The sequence below is a fragment of the Protopterus annectens genome, chromosome 4.part1 (assembly GCF_019279795.1).
Source record: "Protopterus annectens isolate FY-2018-M chromosome 4.part1, PAN1.0, whole genome shotgun sequence".
In the NCBI taxonomy this organism is placed as follows: Eukaryota; Metazoa; Chordata; order Ceratodontiformes; family Protopteridae; genus Protopterus; species Protopterus annectens.
In genome coordinates, this window is record NC_056734.1 from 627,771,018 (window position 1) to 627,794,881 (window position 23,864).

Below are 23,864 nucleotides of genomic sequence, written 5' to 3' on the forward strand. Positions count from 1 at the left end.
CAGGTTCCAGGCTGGTGTGGGTGGCCTTCTGGGAGGTCTGATATTCAATGCCCCTCTGAGGAACTGCTTAATGAAAGGATGTGAGAAAAGGGGCGGATCTGTATTGAAATGAGCTAAAATGGCTGAGGCCTGGATTTTAATACAAAAGAAGGAGAGGCCAGAATTTAGTAACTCTGCTAGATAATCCAGGATAAGAGGGATGGAAGGATGTGAGGAACTGCCCCCTCTAGACTGGTTCCAAGAGCACAATCTTTTCCATTTTTCTACATAAGATTTTCGGGTGCTGGGCCTTCTGGCCTCTGTGATAATGTCTAGGACCGGTTTGCTTTTAGGGTAAAAGCCATGCTGTCATTTTGAGAGTCTACAAGTCCGGGTGCAGCATTCCTCCCCCCGCCTGAGTCAAGAGGTCTGAGATGAGGGGAAGCCGCCTAGGAGGTTGTGAGGTCAGGCTGCTCAGTAAGGGCTACCAATGCTGCCTGGGACAATATGGACAAATAAGGATAGCCTTTAGCCTCTCCTTCCTTATCGTGATCAGTACCCTTGGGGATAAGAGGCAGAGGAGGGGATACGTACATAAAGAGGGAGTTCTAGGGGAAAGTCAAGGCATCCACCTTCCACTCTAGGTGGTGATACTCCCCGATACAGAATTTTTCCAACTGGTGGTTGAGATGCGAAGCAAAGAGATCCACCTCTGGAATTCCCCACTACTGAGTGACTTGCAAAAAGATTTTTCTGTGGAGCTGCTATTCACGGGGGACCATCAAGTTTCTGCTTAAATGGTCTGTCAGGGATTTGTTGATCCCTGGCAGGTATTGGGCTATTAGGTGCAATCCCATGGAGGAGGCTGTAAGCCAGAGGTTCATGGCTAGCCTGCACAGAGGGTAAAATTGGGTCCCTCCCCATTTGTTGATGTACTACATTACAGTGGTGTCTGTTTTGATAAGGAGGAGCCCTGGCCTGAGATGGGATTTGAAGGATATCAGGGCCTTTTGTACTGCCATCATTTCCTTCTGGTTGATGTATAAGGGAAGGTGCTGAGCATCCCAAAGGCCTTGGACGCACCTTCATGCCAGGTGAGCACCCTAAGCAATGTCTGAGGCATCGGTGGCGATGGTCTGGCCAGTAGGGCGGAGAATGGAGGAGACACCCTTGTTCTTGGCACAGGCCCTTGCCCACCATAGAAACCCGGCCCTTATACAGGGCATCAGAGGGAGAGGGGTCTCTAGAGGCTGAGAGTGTGACACAAAAGGTTTTTTAGTTTTCTCATGTGGAGCCTGGCCAGAAGAAGTAGAAGGATGCAAGATGTCATGTACCCTAAAGCTTGCAGGAACTTCCTCGCTGTGAGGTGACTTCTGGAAGCCAGCGGAGTTAAGTAGAATAGCAGGAAGCTCTGCTTTTCTGGTGATAGGAAGGCCATTTTGGATGCTATGTCCAGTAGTGCTTCCAGTAAAATGATCCTCCTGGAGGGAGTCTGCGTTGATTTCTTTTCATTGATGGTGAACCCTAAGGAGGTTAGGATGGTTTTGGCAAAAGAGGAGGTCCTTAGGGCAGCTTTTCTTTGCACATCGTCTGAATGAGGCAGTCGTCCAGATAAGGGTAGATCTGAATACTTCTCTGCCTGCAAATGCTATGGCCAGGGCTAAACATTTGGTGAATGCTCTGGGTGCAGTAGATAAGCGAAAAGGTAGTGCAGAGAACTGAAAGTGTTGTGAGCCTGCCCTGAAGCGTAGGAATTTGCTGCAGGATTCCCTTATGGGGATGTGAAGGTAAGCATCCTTTAGGTCTAGGGTCACTAACCAGGCATTTTTTGTCAGCATAGGCAACAGCTGCTGCAAAGTTAGCATTCTGAATTTGGGGGCCACCAGGGAGGTGTTCAGAATGGATACATCCAGGATGGGGCACCAAGTGCCCTCTTTTCTGGGAACAGAGAATTATCTGGAATAAAAGTCTTTGCCTGTTTGGTCTGTGGGAACATGTTCTACTGCCCCCTGGGATATGAGAATTTGGACTTCTTTTAAAGCCTCTGCCCATTGATTTGGAGGCAAGTCTGGGCACCCTCTTGGAATTGGAATTCGTTGAAAGAGAATTTGTATCCCTGAAAAATGATCTTCAAGACCCATTGGTCTTTGGTTACAAAGAGCCAATTTTCTTTGCAGAGGGAGAGCCTTCCTCCTAGCTTTTGATGAGTGAAATGAGGGCAGAAGGGGGAGAGGAAGTCATTGAAAAGTTCTGCCATAGAAGGGTTGCTTAGAACTCTCTGCCTTAGGGGAGGAGGAGGTCCACTGTTTGGTTCTCTGCTGTCCCTGGGATAAAGTCCTGGGTGGTTTGTCCCTGCAGGGCTTACCTTGCCCCTGTCTACTAGGTGCAGGAAAGGACCAGTGCTTAGAGTGGAAATTCCTGCTGAACCTGGGAGGTTGGACCTGAAAGAAATCTTTTACTGTTTGCATATATTTTGCTTTGTCTTCAATCTTTTTAAGCACTTCTTCTGCTTTAATTCCAAACAAGCGGTCCTTATTCAAGGGTGCATCAATTAAATTAGACTTGACATGATCAGGGAGAGGTAGTTCCTACAACCATGCATGTCTCCTAATAATAGATCCTGACACTGCTGCCCTGCTTGAGGATTCTAGTGCATCATATCCACAGTGCAGTGTGTGTTTGGCCACTTGACAAGTAGAGTGCAGTAAATCTGCTAACTCTTTAGAAATGGCACAGTCAGGAAAAGAAGAAATCTTTTGTTTAATAGTTCCAAAGTGTGTTGACATTTTAACATATGGAACTGACAAATGAGTGCTCTGACAGCTAAGGTTGCAGAAGTGTATACTTTTTTCCCCCATCTGTCCAGAGCTCTGGATTCCTTGTCAGAAAAGATAGCATTATTTGCAGAACTAACATTACCTCCTTTTGGTCCCTGTGTAATGACCTACGAGTCTGCAGCAGGATTTCTGTACAGGTATTTGTGAGAATCAGGCACTCTGTAGTACCCATCAGGTTTAGTGGGAGCAAGAGGGAGGGCATCAGGAGCTAAGCTGGATTCATGGAAAACATCATCAGCCACGTCTAAAACAGGGGGTGGGGGGTGGCCAGGTGTCTGTGCTGGGGCAGGTCTTAGACTGAGGGAAGTCCTGAGATTCCCCGTGGAAATGTTCCCTGAGGGTGTGAAGGGTTTCCCCAAAGGAAAGGTCTTCTGGTGGGGAGGCAGAAGAAATGGATTCCTCTGCATCTGAGTCTTCATAAGCAGTAAAAGGCTGTTGTTCCTCTTCAAAAACGGAATAACCAGATTCCTCAGAATTCTGTTCTGACAGTATTTCAGGAGAAGGGTGTCTTTTCCTTTTAGATGTGGCCTGACTATCCCTGATAAGGGAGATAAGGTCCTCCGTCATCTTAAGCATTTGTGCTTGTGGTGGTGGAGTAGGAGTAAGATGGAGACTAGAGGTAGAGTTTCTAGGAGTGGCCTGGCTTCTAGGCCTAAGAGTACCCATCGGTCTGACAGAAGCAGTAGTTGGATGAGAAGACGTCGGTTTCTATCTAGAATTAGTAGTGCGAGAGGCCTCCTCGGAAGCCGGTGCCTGCATCGCGGCTCTGGACCCAACCGAGGCAGAGACTACCAAAGACTTGGAGGACAAAGAAGATTTCTGCAGCATAATGGACTCCAAAAGGGTCTTGGTAGAGGCCTGCATAGATATCACATTGGGCATCAGGGGCTGCGAAAGCGCCTCACTGAATTTAGGAGAACTGATTACCTGCTTACTAGTAGCATTGTCGGAAGGCTTAGCCTTGTGTGGTCCGTCTCTAGCCTTATCTCTATGTTTTTTCAGAATGTCTACAGATTGCTGGCTGATGCACGCCATTTCGGAATGCGAAGACGTAAAATAAAAATACCTATCCACCATAAGACCTCTACGACGAATGGCTATCGCACTGAAGAGGGCACAGATCCGGCAATGGGGGACGTTGTGGTCTGGGACTAAACAAGTGACACAGTATGAATGAAGTCTCAGTGTGGGATCTGCTTTCCACTGGCGAGACAATTGTTAACTTTTTCGGACATCGGTTAGTGCAAGAAAAAAGGATTCCCCAATGGGGTACTTAGCTTTAGATGCTTTCAGCTGAAAATTTGAACTCTGGTAGTGACCGACCGGCACACTTGTGAACTGCTTCTGCTACGGGCTCCATGGCAAGAAAGACTGATGTTAATAGCATCGGCTGCCTTGCTTTATAGCACTGATGACCTGACGTCAGTCTACAAGTGACAGCAGTCGACGCAGAAAAACACTGACTTTGGTATTCGGGCCGGCCAACGGCTACCACAACAGGGATAATCCACAGGTGATGACTGCAACAGTGAAACATGAAGAACATGTGTCTGGTAGTAATGCACAGAAAGTTAAACATAAGAACTGCTAATAAGCTCTTTTTCCAGCAGACATAAGTCTTGTCAAATAATATGTAGGTAGAAAATAAGGGAATCAATGAGCAAATCACTTAAGCAATCCAACAATCCTGGGCAGCACTTCTGCTTTTAAGAAATTTATAAAAAATAATTATGACAAATGGCATCAAAATACATGTTACAGCTCACACTATGAATTACTTTTGCCACAAATTAAATGGATGTGCTTTATACACCACAAAGTATCAAGCATCAAAATGCTTCCCAATATTCAAAGCATGCAGAGATGCTGTGTTGCAAATACTGCATATTCAAAGATAGTCTCTAATAGGAGAAACTGTGATTACACAAAATACTTTTTTTCTGTTTGAGATAAACTGCTACTGATTTTCATGTTATATGAAACTTACCTAAGATCGAGACCCTGGTTTTGCCAAATGTTCTCCATAATTCTAATAATCTGAAGTGTCAGCATGTCTTGCCGTAAATCTGAAACAAAATAATATAACAATGATTTACCAAACGCTTATATTGCAGTCCCCAATTATCCTGATAAAACATTCAACTTGTATGTACTTAACTGTAAAGCTGCATGGAAATTTCTATTACTCAACAGATGCTGCAAGTACCACTACACCTTAAGCACCTCCACAGCTCTGACTCTTATATTCCAAGTAAATGAGCAAAATTCATTACGTGGCCCTCATTGACATATCCCCTGTAGAACTGCTGATATGTATTTCTAACACCTACAATGGGAGATATAGGATTAGCAACAGAAGGTATGTGAGGTTCTCACGAAACAGAATAGAATGCAACTATTACCTCATACTCCATTCTTTTCTTTTACTCTCATTAGCATTACTTCCCTGCAGCAAATTAACTCAAAATACTAGCTTAACTTTTCCAAGTTATTGCTGCACACCATGGGCAGAAGCATTCAATTTTTCTTCTTTAAAGAAGAAGATCAGAAAAGACAGAATGCTTCAACAGTGAGAGACTATACAGTTATAAGCATTCTCACCACAAACACAGGTGTCTGAATACCAAGATTCATTACATTACACTTGGGAATTGCCTGTAGCTGAACATCTTTGCAGCCATAGTTTTGAACACTCCCAGAGCTGACCAACAGGATGCACAGCAATCATCTGGAATTTTCTCTTTCTGATCCTAACCTCACCCCAGGTGAATGATGCGCAAACTTGGAGATGTAACAATCTACTAGGCTATCCTTTGAGTGAATGCTTGCTTACAAGTAATAATGCTACCTGAAGAACAAGTGCAAAGACAAGGGGAAATCCCCAGCCCATACCCTTCCATGCTGTGCATCCCTTTCCCTACTAAGTAGGTGCCGGCACTGAAACAGGCTAGTCCTCTTTCCTCAGGATGGACAAGCTGGCACTGACCACTCTCTCCCATCCTATCTTATAGGCTTGCTCAAGCAGTGGGGTTGCATGTCAATCTCAAATCATCTGGGTTGCTCTTAGAGTTTTACCTCTCTTTATCAAAGAGGCAGCTACTACTGCAATGTAATTCATATGGCTATGAGAAGAATACAAATGCAGTTTGCATTCCAGGGGGTTAGCCTGACCACATATCAAGGTAGAGGTAACCCTTTGCCTTTTAGGAGAGCCATGACAAAACCTGTTATGCACCCGGATAGCATGTCCAGCCTGTAGCACTTAAAATGTGAAAGACGTAGCTGCCTCATATATACTCTGGGATGACAAAATTCTTATGAAGGCTGCAGTAGTAACTGTTGTTTTAATAAAGTGGGATCTTACCTGCCCCTGTAATACCTTACCACGATGATCACAACAGAATGAAAAGCAATCTGTTAGCCAAGTCCATAAGGTATGCATAGATACAAGCATGCCTTGCTTTCATGGCATAAAAGATGAAATGATCAGCTTGCTTTGTTCTTCTGTTCTTTCAGTGTAGTACCTTAAATGGCTGGGCAGTTTTCTTATTAAATTTGTGGATTTGAGTAAAAAATTTGGTATTTGAATTATGACATTCAATACTGACTCTACCTCAATAATGGAAGATAAGCTGGTTCTGAGCAATGCCCTATCCTTGTGAAGACAAGGCATTTTGTACACTAAGGCCTAAAGTTTTGAAATTCTCCTTTCAGAGAAAATGGTGAGAAGGGACAGGGTCTTCCAGGATGGATGCATCGCAATTAATAAACCAATTTGTCAAACTGAACTTATGAAAAATAAACAAGTGAATGAATAAAGTCATGTAAACACACGTGAAAAAAGAAAAAAACAGACATCAATAAAAGCATAAAATAAAGAATGAAACAGCAAATAAATCACCAAGTAGTAAACCAAATCTTATGGTTCTCTAAAACAAAGTGTTTTCTGAGAAGCTTTGCCACACATCTCATAATTTATACATACATATGCCAAGGTCTCAAACACTTCTGAAAGAAAGTACAGTTGTGTACCTACCATAAATGTAGATGTTCGAGTGTATTCACTGTTGCAGTCATTACACTTGGGCTATCCTGCTGGCAGGCTACCCGCAGTCAGCCAGAGTTCCAAAGTCTAGATCCGGCATCGGTTGCTGTTGCCTCTTCCCTGACGTCAGTGCGCCAGGGGTATAAAAGATGCAACCAACGCCATTTTCTTCAGTTTTTCTTGCCCCAGATGTCAGGTGCCCCCAGATAGGAAGGCTGGAAAAATTATGCCAAAAAGCATGTATGTACTAAAATAAACATTTCCTTCATCTACAAGCAAATATACCACATAGGTTGTATAGAGTTGAGAGGTACAGAAAAGTCTCAGTAATGAAGAGGGGGATGGTGGGTGGGTAACCTGGACTGCAACAGTGAATACACTCGAACATCTACATTTATGGTAGGTACACAACTGTACTATGTTCATCGTGTTTCACTGTTGCAGTCATTACACTTGGGTTGAATCCCAAATCTGAGGATGGGTGGCTGGGCCTAAATAGGAATAGGAGAAGCTACCAGGCCCTGCAGAACTGCAGTGGCAAAGCCTGCTCTGGATTTAGGAGTAGAAAGGTAAGTGGTAGTGCTTGGTGAAAGTGTGCACTGAACCCCAGAGGTTGCAGCTTCTAAAATGTCTTTGGTTGGTACTCCTCTGAGAAAGGCTGCTGAAGTGGCTGCTGCTCTGGTAGAATGTGGCCTAATGCCCTTAGGCACTGATTTGCCATGTTGTGCATAACAGAAGTGAATGCAGTGTCCTATCCATTTTGAAATCATCTGCTTTGAGATGGGCTTTCCTTGTGATCCTGTGGCATAAGCTACAAACAGTTTCTCAGTTTTTCTGAAAGCTTTTGTTTTGTCCAAGTAGAATCGTAGCTGTCTGTGTATGTCCAAAGCATGCAGAAGTCTCTCAACTTTCTATCCAAATCCCCAGAATAAAGGGATCAGCTGTGTTGGCTGTCTCAAAAGGAGGTAGTGTGAGCTTTTCTAAAACAAAATTGAGGTCCCAAGTAGGTACTGGTGCTTTCCTTGGGGGTCTTATGGTTTTTGCCCCTCTGAGTTACTCTCTTAGTAGTGAATGTGAAAAAATAGGAGGTTCCGTATTGTAATGAGCTGAAATAGCAGAGGCATGGATCTTAATAGATGAGAAGGATAGGCCTTTTTCCAGCATCTCAGTTAGGTATTGCAAAATCTGAGGTATATTTGGAACATGTGGTTGGAGCCCTTGTGCCTGGTTCCAAGCACAGAATCTCTTCCATTTTTCTGCATAAGATTTCCTAGTGCTGGGCCTCCTGGCTTCTAAAATGACATCCATAACAGCTTTAGAGAGAGGTGTGGTCTGAGTGGCTATATTATCTGCCATGCAGCCAGATTTAAGGTTCTGAGTTGACTGTGCAGAATCTGATTGTTTTGTTGAGTCAGAAGATGAGGAATTTGAGGTAAAGGCCAGGCTGGGCCTTGAGACAAGCTCTTTACGATTGGGTACCAGTGCTGGCGTGGCCAGTCTGGGGCAAATCAGGATCATTTTTGGCCTCTCTTGTCTGACTTTTAGGAGTACCTTGGGAAGAAGAGGCAGTGGAGGGAAGGCACAAACTGTCAGGGTTTTCCAGCTGAATGATAGAGCATCCACTTTCCATGCTTGTGAGTGATAAGTTCTTGTGCAGAATTTCTGTAGTTGGCAGTTGTGAGGGGAGGCAAAAAGATCTGTGTCTGGGCGTCCCCATTTCCTTGTTATCATGCTGAAGACCTGTGGATTTAGTTTCCATTCGTGAGGATCCATGCGATTTCTGCTTAGTTCGTCTGCCAGTGTATTTTTTGTTCCTGACAGGAATTGTGCCTGCAGATGTACTTGATAGGTCAGTGCTGTGTTCCACAAAGTCATGGCTTGCCTGCAGAAGGGGTAGGAATGTGTGCCCCCTTGCTTGTTTATGTACCACATAACTGTGGTATTGTCCGTCTTTAGTAATAGTTGTCCTGGATGTAGTAGGTCCTTGAAAGCTGTCAGGGCATTCTGTACAGCTAGCATCTCTTTTTGATTGATGTGAAGATGCATTTGTTCCTTGGGCCACGTGCTCTGAATACATTTTCCTGCCATGTGTGCCCCCCAGGCATAATCCAATGCATCCGTTGTTATTGTCTGCCTGGCTGTGGGTAAGGTGAAAGGCTGTCCCTTGTTGTGGTGACAGGCCCGGGACCACCATCGAAACTCCTGTTGTAGGCAGGGAATTAAAGTTATTATTGTTTCCAGGCTGTGGCAATGTTGAGTCCTAACACTTTTTAGATACCATTGTAGTTTCCTCATATGCAGTCTTGCATATGGAATTAGCAGAATGCAGGATGCCATGAAGCCCAGGGCCTGCAGAATTTTTCTTGCAGGGAGCTGGGTCTTTGTTGCCATCATTTGAAAGTAATGAGTCAGTTGCCTTTGCTTGTCTGGCGTGAGATAAGCCATCTGAGCAGTTATATTTAAGCTTGCACCCAGGATTATTATCTCTTGAGAGGGCACTAGTTTTGATTTATTTTTGTTTACTGTGTACCCTAGGCAAATTAGCAATCTTTTTACAAATGACAGATGTTTTAGAAGAATGTCCTTGCTCTCTGCTTGAATAAGGCAGTCGTCCAAGTAGGGATATATTTGAATTCCTCTGTCTGCAAAATGCAATTACTGGTGCCAGGCATTTTGTGAAGACTCTGGGCACAGTAGATAAGCCAAAGGGCAGTGCAGAGAATTGATAATGCATTGAGCAAGCTATGAATCTGAGGCATCTTCTGCAAAATTGTTTGATTGGGACATGCAGGTATGCCTCCTTGAGGTCCAAAGTATCTAGCCAAGCCTTCTTGCCCAGCATGGGTAGAAGTTGCTGCAGTGTTAACATTTTGAATTTTGGAACATCCAGGAAAGTATTTAGGATTGACAAGTCCAGTACTGGTCTCCAGGCTTTGTCCTTTCTGGGTACTAGGAAAAGTCTTGAGTAATATCCTTGTCCCTGTTCTTGCTGTGGTATTCTTTGAATAGCTCCCATGTCCGTGAGAGCAGCAATTTGCTTTTGTGCCTCTGCCCATTGGTTTTGTGGCAGGTCCGGCATACCTTTTGATTTTGGAAGGGTGTGAAAGTGGAACCTGTAACCTTGAGAAACAATATTCAGTACACATTTGTCTTGGGTGATTATGTGCCAACTTTGTGAGAAAAGTGCTAGCTTTCCCCTTAGACGTGCTGCCAAAAGGTAAGTGCTTGGCATTTGTAGGGGGAAGTCATTGGGACTGTTTCCTTTAAGGTTGTGATTTGTCTACTCCTCCTTTGGAGGCTGAAGCACCCCATTGTTTAGGTTTGTATGAGCCTTGGGGCCGAGATCTGCCTCTTGGGTGTCTGTATCTGCCTCTTTGTGGTCTGTCTGACACCGGAAAGGACCAATTTTTTGAAGGCAAGTTTCTGCTAAACCTAGGTGGTTGAACCTGTAAGAAATCCTTTACTGTCTGCATTGATTTTGCTTTATCCTCCATTTTCTTTAACACCTCTTCTGCCTTAACACCAAACAAATATGCTGTAGTGGAGCATCCAATAATTTTACATTAACATGTTCAGGTAAACTTTGTTCTTTCAACCAAGCATGCCTTCGAATGACAATGCCTGTAACTACGGCTCTACAAGAAGCCTCTAATGAATCAAAACCACATTGCAGAGTATGCTTTCCCACTTGTTCAGCTGCATGCAATAAATCCGGCATTTCCTTACTGTCAGGACTTTCTGAGTTTGTAAGCATTTTCTGTTTTAACAAAGACATGAGGTACTGTTGATATTTAAGCATGTGAAACTGGCAGTTTAAAGCCCTTACAGCTAAAGTAGCAGAAGTGTAAACTTTTTCCCCCCATCTATCCAGAGCTCTAGAATCCCTATCAGAGGGGACAGGGTTTTTAGCAGTGGAAGCCTTAACCCCTTTGGGACCCTGAGAAATTGTTTCTGGGTCAGCAGCAGGGTTTTTATAAAGAAATTTATGAGAGTCAGGGACCCTGTAGTACAGACAGACTGGATTCAGAGAAAACATCAACAACAGTATTAAGTACAGGGGGGATAGCCAGGGGCCTGTGCTGAAGCAATAAAAGAAAGTCTCTGAGCCTTTTCTTGGATTCTGAGTAATCCTGGCTCTCCCAATGGAAATGCTCCCTCATGGTGTGCAGGGTTTCCCCAAAAGAATAATCCTCAGGCGGAGAAGCTGAAGGTATAGATTCTTCTGCATCTGAGTCCTCATAGGGAGGGACAGAATACTGGAAACAGACTTGCTTAGCTGGCTGGCCAGGCAGTTCTAGGAAGCTTACTAATGGAGCTCCTACCCTCAGACAAAGCCCCAAGCCATTGTAACAAGTCTGTACAGTTCATAATAGTGAGTCCCTCCTTGCTTGCTGATGCACCACATCAGAGTGGTATCATTTGTTAACATTTTCAGGGTACTTGGCTTCCATCTTGTCTTCAAAATCTGCAGGGCATAGATTAATGTTAATATTTCCTTGAAATCTTTGTGCTTGATGCTGTGCTTTTTGTTACACTTGCCTTGGATATTAAGTGGGTCTATTTCCATTTCCCTCTGTTTGTAACTTGTCCCAAGCACTATCTACCCCTTCAGAAGCAGTGTCTGCTACAGAAGATCTCAAACTACTACTGAATACTTAAATTCTTAACTTTTCAAGAAGCATGTAGGTAAGACAGAGTGTCGTTCCTTTACTTTACTGCTCTGCATCTGTATCCTAATCCTCGCAGAAGCAGTTACGGGATGAGTCTGAATACCAGGATTCAACTGAATAAACTTGCTACTGTGATATATAAACTTTATTCAACCTGAGCTAGTTGCTGTATCTTGGGAGAATGATATGCAAATTTTACATGAGCCCCTGTGATTGAAATAATATCCTCCATCTGAATTACTTCCATATATTTCCTTATAAATCTACTCTCTGGTTGTAACCTTCCTTCTAGGTCTCCCTGCTATATATTCACTATTACAAATCAAATTCCTGTTAACACACACAATTAAAATGCCTTGTTAAAACTCATTATTTCCCTCAAAATCCTTCTCAGCCTGAACATTTTTAACTTGAGGGAATATAAACACATGCCAATAACCCCTCAGTGCCACAAATCTTCCATTAGTATTTATTCTTCCTCTGTCACTACTGGAACCCCTCTCCCTATCGATATAATCATGCCACTCTTCCTTTCCCCCTAGATATTCTGTTGAGTGTTCACTCTGAAAGTCTTGCCTCATAAAATTCACATGTTCATTTCTGTTGCATTACTGTTTGACCCCACACTTCTTAATGTAAGTCATCACCTTTTGCCTTTTGTCTGTCGGTGTTAATACTGTACTGACAGTGACGCCATATTAACACGTAAGCAATAACATTACTAATGATAGCTAACTTTTTTTTTGCACATAACTTTCCATCAGGCACCTGACGTAAACACTCCTGCAGATGGAACAACTTCTAACTTCTTATCCTGAATGCTGCCTTTTTTCAAATATGGCAATTCATAGCACTCATTCTCCTTTACGTTTCCTACACACACACACACACACACACACACACACACACACACACACACACACACACACACACAAATCATACAGAACTGTCTAAAGTTTAAAAGAAAAATACAACCCTTCCAGCTATGATCTAATGCTCCAGTTCTCTTGACAGCTCACACAGGCTTTACCTATTCATAAGATGAAGTTCTTCATGCTACACAGGATGTTTTTGCCTGTGGCTATTCTAAAGCTCAAGATCTGTTGGCCGTCTAATCTCAGTTTTCCTCCCTAGCACAGAAAACCAACTACATACATTTAAAGTGAAATACTCATTTTTAGCTCTAAGAAAAAGGTCCTGACTGGCCTTCAACTAATAAACTAATGTTATAGCAGCTTATTCATCACTTTCACATACTGCAGTCATTGGAGCAGTGTCTGCATTTAGAAAACAGTAATTTTCTCTCCTGTTTTCAGTTTTATTATCTCTGCTGAGTAAGTCCATGCCATTGCCCTTTTGAACTTTTGCTATTCCTTTCAAAGAGTCACAGAAAAGGTCACTCAGAATGAATTGTCTAGTCAGTTTCATAGTTATGTCTGCCTAATCTCAAGCACATCTGGTTACTGGTATCTTCTAAGAGTAACATTTATCACAGTTTATTTTCCTCTCATTTACATGTTAGTTAGCTTAGAAAACCAAACACCATTGTTAAATCTGTATGTAATAACATATTTACCACTGTATTTACAAAACTGTTACAAATCATTTAATATTTTCCATTTGATCTATTTGATTCCTAGCAGCAAACTCATCACTAGCAGTTACAGTACCACCCACTGTTTCATTTTACTTATTACTAGCACATCTTTTTCTGTGCTGCATACAATGTAAAGTATAATTATGTAGGTAAAGTTACCACAGCAGTAGATATTTGAATGATCAGTGTTGCAGAAGCCTTAGCCTGCCAAGAATATAACAGCATAATAACCATCCAGCTTCCAAAGCTTCAAGGCACCTTCTATACATCCAAACTGTCAGGCAGCTCGAGAAGAGCTGACTAAAAGGCAAGTTTGGGTACCAAGCCCTTCAGAGCGCTTTTCTCTCAACAGAGAAAAGGAGAATAACCACACCCTGGCATAAACAACACTTTTTTTTTTTTATAAGGGGTTGGAGGGAGCAGCTACTGCAGTAGTGATCATTCAAACATCTACAGTTATGTTAAGTTTACCTACACAGCTACACTATAGTCACATTAATAACTACAGCAGTAGCCTTAGCTATACGGGTAGATTAACCTAGCTTACTACATTTGCGAGGTGGAAGGAGAAGAGTCCAGGAGCCCCTGGAGAATGATCCTTGCAAAACTTGACATAGACCTAGAGAATGAATCATGCTAATATAATAGCATGTACAGAGGGATCAAGTTGCATCTTCTAGAGTACTCCCAAAACCCAACACTTCACAAAAAGCCACAGATGAAGCCAAGATCCTGATAGCGTGGACCTTGACCCTTCCTAGGAAAAATGTCACTGAGGTGAGTATAAAAAAAGGTAATAATCTTACAGAACCACTTGGAAACAGCAGATCCAAATATATGAAAGATTTATTTCTGTAAAGACAGCACCCAGCGTTGTCAGTGGACATCCAAGGTATGGAATATCCTTTCTTTCTTATTTTTTAAGATTAGCAAAGAAAATTGTGGAATGGTTAGTTTAGTGTACAGTAAACTCGGATACCACTTTGAGAACTAATCTGTCTTTTGTCTTTTGTACCTAAAGAACTGTGAAAAATAAGATAGGGTAGACTCGCTAAATGAGCTTGCTACTCCGGTACTCTTCTTGGTGATGTCAGAGCAATCAATAAAACTGTTTTCCATGTTAAAAACCACAAGTCAGCCAGATTAGCTGGTTCAAACTGAGTAAATGATAGCTTCTCTAAGGCAAAATTAAGTTCCAAAAATGGGACCAATGGTTAGTAAAACCTTTTTCAAAAACATTTTGATAATGAGAAAACCTTGCAAAAGGAGGATCCACAGGCAGAAATGCTGAAATGGCCAAGAAATTAACCTTTATGGAGGAGTAAGCAAGCCCACAGGAAAGTAACACACATAGTGTAAAAACAGAAAACAATTAGCCTTGAATGGGTGCTAGTTATGTTGTTGGCACCAATTAGAAGATCTTTTCCAATTGCTAATTCCCACTGCACATCCTCAGTAAACAGATGCCTAAATGCAAATGAAACCCCATCAACTGGGAAGTCTGAGCTCATGTGAGTAGATCCATTCTGTGAGGAAGCTTGTAGTTACTGCCCCTGGCAATTTTCTAAAAGAGAGGAGAAAGTACAGTTGTGTAAAATCTTACCATAATGGTAGATGTCCTTCCCTTCACTGCTGCAGTATTCTTAACACATGAGATTCCCTGCCGTGGATGTCTACCAAAGACTACTTGTTGCTTTTAAAAGGTACACTGAACAACACCCAAATGCTCCTTGCATAGCGTGGGGCATAAAGGTGATGTTCAGGCCTACCAAAATGAGAACTGAATGTACCAGTAGGAACACAGTCCAAGAAACCCAAGAAGTAACCTGCACATCCAGGAAGGCAAAAGACAAGGGGGATGGAGGGAGCAAATACTGCAGCAGTGAAGGCAAGGACATCTACCATTTTGGTAAGATTTTACCCAGTGTACTATGTCCTTACATTCACTGCTGCAGTATTACTAACAGATGGGAGTGTGCCAAAGCTCAAGAGGAAACTTGGGAAGGGGAAGGCACCGATAAAGGCCCATAAAAAGTCATGAAGAATGGCACTAGCAAAACCAGCCCTAGCTCTAGAAATACCATCCCAACTTGTAGTGCTTTGTAAAGATATGCACAGAAGTACAGGTAGCTGCCTCAAGAACATAATTAGTATCTAAGCCCTTGAAAAAAGCACCAGAAGAATCCACAGCTCTAGTAGAATGACCCCTAACTGAAGAAGGAAGGCTCTTGCCATGAAAAGTGATAAGCAAGTCCCAAAGATCCAGGATGAAAAGCAACAAAAAACTGATTGGATTTTCTAACAGCCTTAGTCTTATCCAAATAAACCCAGAGTTGCCTATGCAGCACCCTCTCACTGTCAGACTGCAGACTGGGGAAAAAGTAGGCAGATTAATAGACTGATTCAATGATAGCTCATTAACCATCTTAGAAATAAAAGAAGGGTTAGTGCGCAAAGACACCATGTCCTCATGAAAGACCAAAAAAGGACAAGTCATAAGGCCCTGCAACTCAGTCACCCATCTGGCAGAAGTAAGACCTAACAAAAGAACAGCCTTCCAGGAACAATACAGCAAGGAAACTGAAGCAACAGGCTCAAAATGAGCTCAAGTCCATTTCTCCAAAACAAAATTAAGATCCCAGGAAGGATGAACAGGCTTCCTGGGAGGTCTAATATTAAGGATGCTTTAAGAAATTGTTTAACCTCAAATCTAAATGCTAAAGGAGGAGAAAAAGGCAGACAAGCAGAGATAGCTGATAAGTGGTCCTTAACAGAAGAATAGACCAAACCAGCATTGAGCAACTCACACAAAAGACAGAACCAAAGGAATATCCATAGAAAGTGGGTCCAGGTTACAAGAGAGACACCCATCAGAAAACCCCTTCCATTTGGAGAAGTAGGATTTCCTAGTAAGAAGTTTCCTGGTCTCCTGCAGGACTTGCAGCACACCCTCAGAAAAAAGGTGTCTGTGAAAAATCAAAATCCTATCGCCCACTTTGTGAAGCGTGGACAGACTGGGATGGATGAGAGATCCCTCGCCTTGTGTGATCAGATCCACCCTGTGAGGCAACTTGTGATGACTGCCCCTGGCTAGATGCAACTGTAGAGGGAATCAGTGCTGCTGTGGCCAAAAAGGAGTCACCAACAATATTTTGGGAGCATACTGTTGAATCTTAAATCTGAATCTTAAACAGGACATTTTTGGAATGAGGGGAAGGGGAGGGAATGCATAAAGAAATATCCCCTTCCACGAAAATGAGAAGGTGTCCACCTTCCACACCAGAGAACCTGGGACTCTGTTCAGTGGGGAGGCAAAAAGATCCACTTGAGGAGTACCCACTGGTGGATAATGTCCAGAAACACATCCCTGTGAAGCATCCATTTGTGGGACTGAGTTAAGGACCTGCTCAGAGTGTCTGCCACAATGTTCTGACCAGAAGGGATATAAACTGCCTGAAGAGTCGATTGATACTTGACAGCAAGATTCCATACCAGAAGTGCCAACCTGTAAAGAAGATAAGATCTCATGCCTCCCTGTTTGTTGATATACCATATCACTGTGGTATTGCTTGTGAACACCTTGAGAGACCCTGGAGAGAAAAGAGGATAAAAAGCCTGAAAAGCCAGCAGAAGAGCTCTCATCTCTTTGACAATGATGTGCTCCTTCTGCTGATGAGGCGATCACACCCCCTGTACTTAAAAGGGAGCCAAATGTCACTTCCCATCCTAAGTCTGAAGCATTTGCTAACAGTTCCTCAGAGGGAAGAAGGGGATGAAAAGGGGTCCTTGGATTCACAGACAGCTGCTGAATCCACCAGTGAAGTTCCTGTCAGAGACAAGGAAGAAAATGCAGGAAGCAACCAAGAAATGCAAAAACGTCCTGAAAAGAAGATGGACTGGAATATGGAGATAAGCATCCTTAAGTTCCAGAGACACCATATTTCAGCCTGAGGGAGCAAGACAAGAAACAAAATTTGAAGGGACAACATCCCAAAGAAAGACACTTTTAGGAAAGTGTTTAGATGAGAGAGGTCTACAATAGGTCTCAAAGTGCCCTCTCTTCTGGGCACTAGAAACAATCTGTAGTACAGCCCTACTCCCCCTTTGGGACACACGTCCCCTTAGTCAAAGAGATTTTGAAGAACCTCTGGGAAAAGGGGGAAGTTGTTCCCAAAGAGGCTGAGGAATGCCCATAAAAGGATGATGGGATTTCCACACTATGAATTAGCCCTGATGAATAATCGACAAATCGCAAGAATCCTGAGTGATCTGAAACCAAACAGGAAGAGAAAGAGAAACGGGAATGTGGCTATGACGTGACGGAGAGTCGTTTGTCCTGAAAGAAAAGCTTTGGAGTCCCTGAAAACTGAGTAGCCTTAGCAGGAGGAGCCCATTTGCCACTCTTCCTACCTTCAGTAGAAGGGTGGGATTGCCTGCAAACAGAGGCAGTCGTAGTGGAGTAGTTTCTCTAAATTTAGGTACAGGTGAAACAAAACACTTAAGTTCCTGTAAGGCCTTACCCTTATCCTGAAGGGACTTAAACAATCCAGCAGCAGCTTCCCCAAACAAAATTTTAGAATCCAGAGAAGCATCCATCAACAGCTTTAATATCAAGTATAGATTGAAGCCTAAGCCAAGAATACCTCAACACTGAACCAAAAACAACAGCCTTAGAAGGGGCATCTTCTGCATCATAACTACATTTAATAAATGATGACTTATTTGAGAGGAAACCCCTAGCAAATAAAGAACAGAAGTTTTATTCTCAGAGTCTGGAAAATCAGAAATAAGTTGACAGGCTTGAGAAAGAAGAGCCAGCACATACCTAGACATATGGGTCTGATGACTAATAGCCCAAAGGTTAGGGTAGCAAAAGTGTAAACCTTCTTACCCAACCTTTCTTTAGTTCTGCTATCCCTGTCAGAAGGCAATAACTTGGGTGAAGGAAGCAACTGAGATGGCTTATCAGAGGCTACTGACATGATAAAAGGCTCAGCAGCAGGACATTTATATAGGAAAGAACAATCCACAGGCACCCTATAAAACTTGTCAGGCTTCTTAGGAGTAGGGGGCAGAGAATCAATGACAGGCACTGGAAAAAGGATGCAGCAAAGCAGCCAAAACAGGAGGAATAGCCGGAGCTTTAAGAAATTCCAACTGCAGCAACTCATAGTACCTCTTATGGATATCAGAGACCGGAGCAGGATCCCACTTAAAAAAAAATCATCCTAGAAAGTGTGTCCCCAAAGGAAATTTCCTCAAAAAAAAACCATCTGGACTAATAGATTCCTCCTCTGACTCTCAGTCTACAGGAGAAGGAATTTGAGTAGAATAGGTCAGGGATTCATTATCCGAATCAAACACATCCACAGAAGAATCCTGCTCTCTAGGCCTTTTAAGGGGAGTAGAGGACCTAGGAGGAACAGGAACTAAAACCCCTTGAGGAGGCTTTAAGGATGTTAAAGCAGTAAATAGCCCTGAATGAAGGCCTCACACTCACTTTGTGGATCCGTAGGAGCAGAAAAAACATGTTTAATTTTTTGTTTCTTTTTTTAGGGGAATGTCACCTCCAAAAAAAAAAGAGAAGGCTTAGACCCAGGACAGCAGTCGAGAACCATAGTAGGAACTTCTTCCCCAACCAAAAATGAGGAACTCTTCTAGGCTACTCGGAAAAGAATTAGCCATGATTTCCCCTGAATGTCCAAGATGGACGCCTGCAAAGCCTCTTCAGATGTGCTGCCAGCCAGACCCTCACTGGCCTCCCGCACGGTCGCTGAAAAGAAATCCAACACCACAGCCAGGCAAGCCTCTGGGTTTGTAACAACCTCGGGAGAAACACCTGGCAGAGGCTGGACAGCGTAATATTCCAGTCGTACCTTTTTCACCTTCTTCTTCCCCAAAGGCTGACCCTCAGGGCAGGAGATTCCTTCCATTTTAGCAAGAAGCTTACGATGCTGGTTCTCAAGATACAAAGAAAGGGAAGAAAGCCTACTGTGAAGGGTTTCTGAATGAATGCCTGACAAACAGAGCATGACGCATGGTCATGAGAAACTCCTAGACAAAAAAGACACTTATAGTGATGGTCTTTTTGGGGAATCTGTTTCCCACACTGGCATTTACCCTTCTTGGATGACATTAATCCCAAGGAGCACATAAAAGCTAATCTGCAAATACAACAGAAGTCAGCAAACAAGCAGAGGTAGTCACTGGAGAACGAAAATGTGTTCAACTGGCAGAAAATGAACACAGGTAAACAGACAGATGGCAAAAAGATACGTTCACACAGGCAGCAAAGTTGTTCTGATTATGACAGGCCTGAACATCATCGGCATACCTTTCAAAAGCAACAAGCAAGTCTTTGGTAGACTGGCCGAATGTTCATGCTTTCACAGCAGGGATTCCCATCTGTGAAGAATACTGCAGCAGTGAATGTAAAGACATCCACTGTTGCCTGGGCCTGAAATGTAGTCACTACAAAGATCTTGGGGTATTTCTTCACAATCTTCAGAAGTACCCCAGATATTAGTGGAAAGGGAAAAAGCATACACAAACACTACTGTCAAAGAAAAAAAAAAGTATCTGTCTTCCAGCCCTTTTAGCACAGAGTCCTAGGGCAGAAACCTGCCACCTGACTACTTACAGAAGAGGCAAACAGCTCTACTAGTGGAACTCACAACAAATGGATCAAATCTTGGAAGCCCCCTTATCTAGTTTGCATATGTGAGGGTCTGCCTCAACCTTTTCAACATGTCCGCTACACAATATTGCTCTAACAGAATGATGTCTGTAGAGTGAGACTGTGTTATGAAGCTATATCCCAAGCTAACATGGCTAATCGACAAAGAGGAAACAATCTAGCCCTTCCCACTTGAAGATGTTCCACATGACTATGGTATTGTCTGAAACAACTTGAAGAGGTCATGGGGACCAAAGAAGATTCAGGAAGTTGAGTGCCTTGATCAGGGCAAGCCCTTTATATATTTATGTGCTTACATCTGTCCTAAGTGTCCCACATACCCTGCACTATTATCTATCTCCAGAAACTGTGTCCCAAGAAAAGCCCAAGACATCTGTTATGACAGACTCTTTTGTAACAGGAAGGGGATAAGGGGAGACCCAAATTAGGGGATATTTACTGTCTCCACCAAGTAATTCTTTTTATTGGCAAAACCCAGCACTGGAATTTGTAAAGACAAGGGATGTTGATGCCGGGACCAAAAAGACTTTGGATATCATTGTATCTTTCGCATGTGGAATCTTAAGAGGGTTATCATAAGAATCATATATGCCATGACACCCAAACTCCTGAGGTATACCCTTCGCAGTGATCAAAGTCGGACTGGAAAACCTTAGAAACAGATCTAGATATAGATTTTTTTTTTCCTGTGGAAAAAAAGCTGTTTAAATGGAGTGTCCAGCTGACACTCCTAGAACACAATCCTGTATGAAAGAATCAAAAAGAACTTCTGAATGTTTTTTTTTTAATCCAAGTTTGTGTAACACATCTCTCACCCAAGTGACAGACTCATGACACATTTGAAAAAGACTTTGCAAAGATAAGCAAGTCATCTAAATGTGCAAAATAGAAAATGGATACCCTGTAGCCTGCAACAAGCTATAAATGGAACTAACCACTTACTGAGCACTCTTGGTGCAGTGGGCAATCCAAAGGGTAAAGCAGACAACCAAACCTTAAGAAAAGTCTGAATGAAATGAATGAGATAAGCTTCTTTGAAAACCTGAAAGAGGAAGAAGAGGTAACAGATTGTGAAGTGACGACATTTTGAAGTTAGGCTCTATCACAAACAGGTCTATGAAGAAAAGATCCAGAGCTGGTCTCCAAGCTTTTTTGACACTATAAAACATCCTTGAACAAAACCTTTCCCATCTTAGGAAGGAAGAACTGGCTCTATCATTCTATGGAACAGCATGTAATGAAGGACAGGTGGAAATAAGAGAGTCTAGTCTAGTCTGGTGGATGAGGAATATCCTCTCACTACCATCTATAATTTTGATAAATGATCTTCAGAATGCATTCATCTGAATTATCTGCTGCCAAAGAGAACAAATGGAGATTCAGGCTTTCTGGAAAGGAAAATGGACTGCCAGGGTGGGGGTGGTTAGACGTCACTTAAATAGTCAAATTGTCTTGTTTGACTGTCCCTGGTTTTGGGGGTTCCTTGATTCTTTTTGGAACACCCTTGCTATTATGCCAAAATTGGAAAAGAGGCTAAAGAATCATTTAGAAAATTAGAAAGAAAGGGCAGAAAATGTTAGAGATTCCCTGATTTAACTTGCACCTTTCATCACACATTTGATGACTTCTACAGCAAAGGAATCAAAAAGTGAATCTCTATCCAAAAGAGAAAATAAAATCTCATTATTCACATAATCTTGGGAGATTCTGAAAATTCAGTCAAGCAAACCTCCTCAAAAGAGTACCAGAGCCATAGCCCTGGAAGAATTATCAACAGAGACATACACACACACTAAACAGACAGCAGTGACTAGTACAATAAAAGAAACTAAATCATTTAAAGCATATGTTTCCTCACAAGAAGAAAACTGCAGACCAAACATTTCTCATAGTTTTACAGTAAGTCAGAATAAACACTGACATATGAGCATGAAAATTCAAAATTCTGAAAATCAAAGTTGCAGAAGCACACATACCTTTCCCATACCTATCGATAATCTTCCCATCCTTGAAATAAAGAGTAGGATAGCAGTTAACTAAAGGTTTAGCAGTAGTATGACAAGTAAAACTACAGCTGCTGGGTCAGGTTTAGGAAGAGTGTACAAATCCTTAAAAAGACTGAGCAACATCATACATTCTACCTGCCTTTTTAGGGGCAGCAGGCTGGTTATCATGAAAAATAGAGGTACAGTCATACACATCCACCAAAGCTGACACAGCTGGAGAAAATGTTGACTGTTTATGAAATTCCTTCTGTAACAGCTCAGAAAATTTTCTGTACTCCCACTGAAAAACACTGGCACACTCTGGAAATAGTCTTAAAGGAACTACAAAGAAGAATCAGAAACCAAGTTCTCCTCTGAATCTGACTCAGAAAACTTGCATCTGTTCTTTCATCTTCATGTACAGATTCAGAATCTTGGATCTCTTCAGGAAGAGGAGGGATCCTTCTTTCTTTTTACAGAAAGCAATAAATAACAAGTGTCAAAAGACTGCATAAAACCCTGAGCCAGACTCAAACTATATCTGTCTAAGAACATTTAAGGAGGAGTAGATACAGGTTTAGTTTTCTTTTTGACAGAAAAAAATGGAGTAAACAGTGTTATAAATGGCAGCGGTAGCTTCCCCAGAGATGGGCACAACATTCTGACAAAAAAGGAAGCCTCCACGGTTCATACTCCCAGGACCAACAAGACTGGTACTCCCTTACCCACTGAGGGATCTGAGGTAAAAGAGGAAAGGTCTGAGGTACAGAAAATGGCCACAGTACAGTCACCTTCCTGCAGCTGGGGCAAATAGCTAGCCTGCTATGGTGGCAAAGGATGTTTGCTTAACTTTTTCTTTTTTGTGACTGGAAGGAGAACTGACTGTTTGTTCCATGGTAAAGCCAAAAATGGTGCCTCTTTTCTTGGGAAAAAAACAGCCAAAGCCAACAACAATTTAAAGTCTGTAAAAGTCACTTTTTTACACAAAAACACAGTAAAACGAACTTTCAAACACTTGCCAGCCCCCCAAAATAACATTTCTTCACAGAAAAATGTTTTTTTAGATACTTTAAACAGCTTTCAAACTGACAAGAAAACAAGATAATTCTGGTTTAAAAGTACAATACAGCTCTGTGATAGTCCATTAAACCAAACTTCTAGCTTTAAAATAACTTTCTTGAAGAGGAAACTAATACTTATCAACAAAAATAAATGAATGGAAGGGTTTTCCCACAAAGGGAACTTATCTGCCTAACAAAAGAACAGCATAAGGCAACAACTGATCCTCAAAAGCCTTAGAGGAGCATACTCTTTTGTGGCAGTAAAACTCTTAAAGGGCTTGGCTCAGCTTGAGCTACCTGACAGATTGGGCACGTGAGTAGTTGCTACCTTTTCAATTGCCCAAAGTGGGACATTTTTTGTAGAAAAGCAAGGTTTTGCAGGACAAAACATATCCAAAGTCAGTGCAAAGAACGGAACTTCACTTCTTTGCCAAAATAAAAGCTTATTCCTATAGCATTTGTGTTACTTATTTTATTTCTTATAACGTTTAGGAGTTTTGGATGGAAAATAATTTGTTTCATGTAACTATTACAGAAAACTTAAATATCTGTTGCCCTAAAATCTCAGGGCATCTGCCATTTTATAGTTTTTTTCACAGGACACAACTGCCCAAAGAGGGACTGTCCCTCGCAAAGAGGGACAGGTGGTAACCCTACATGTGAGCAGTACACTGAAGCTTTGGAAATTGGCCTGCTATTATAGCCTTGGCAGGATATAACCCATACAACTAAGGCTACTGCAGCAGTGATCAATATGATGAACATCTCTCTCTTTTTCTATCCTGCATAATTTGCAACCCCTGGCTTGCTATGCAACTGACTTATTACTTTCTTATCCACTTACTGCTTAATTTATGTAAGAAGCACTCAAAGTCCCACCCTACTAATTCAGGACTGTTAACAAAACTATACTCCTCCTCCTTTTTCTTTTGGCTGTTCCCATAAGGGGGAGCCACAGCAGATCATCTGTTTCCATTTCTTCCTGTCCTCCGC

The 23,864-nt window shown here is 42.3% G+C and overlaps 1 protein-coding gene across 1 annotated transcript in view; it reads right to left on the reverse strand.

The window, feature by feature from the left end:
- Nucleotides 1–23,864, reverse strand: part of PIK3CA (phosphatidylinositol-4,5-bisphosphate 3-kinase catalytic subunit alpha) — a 1,902,358-nt gene that overhangs the window by 328,883 nt on the left and 1,549,611 nt on the right. Inside the window, exon 27 of the mRNA XM_044070443.1 lies at nucleotides 4,804–4,882. Coding sequence (XP_043926378.1) covers nucleotides 4,804–4,882 — 79 coding nt within the window. The remainder of the gene's footprint in view (nucleotides 1–4,803; nucleotides 4,883–23,864) is intronic.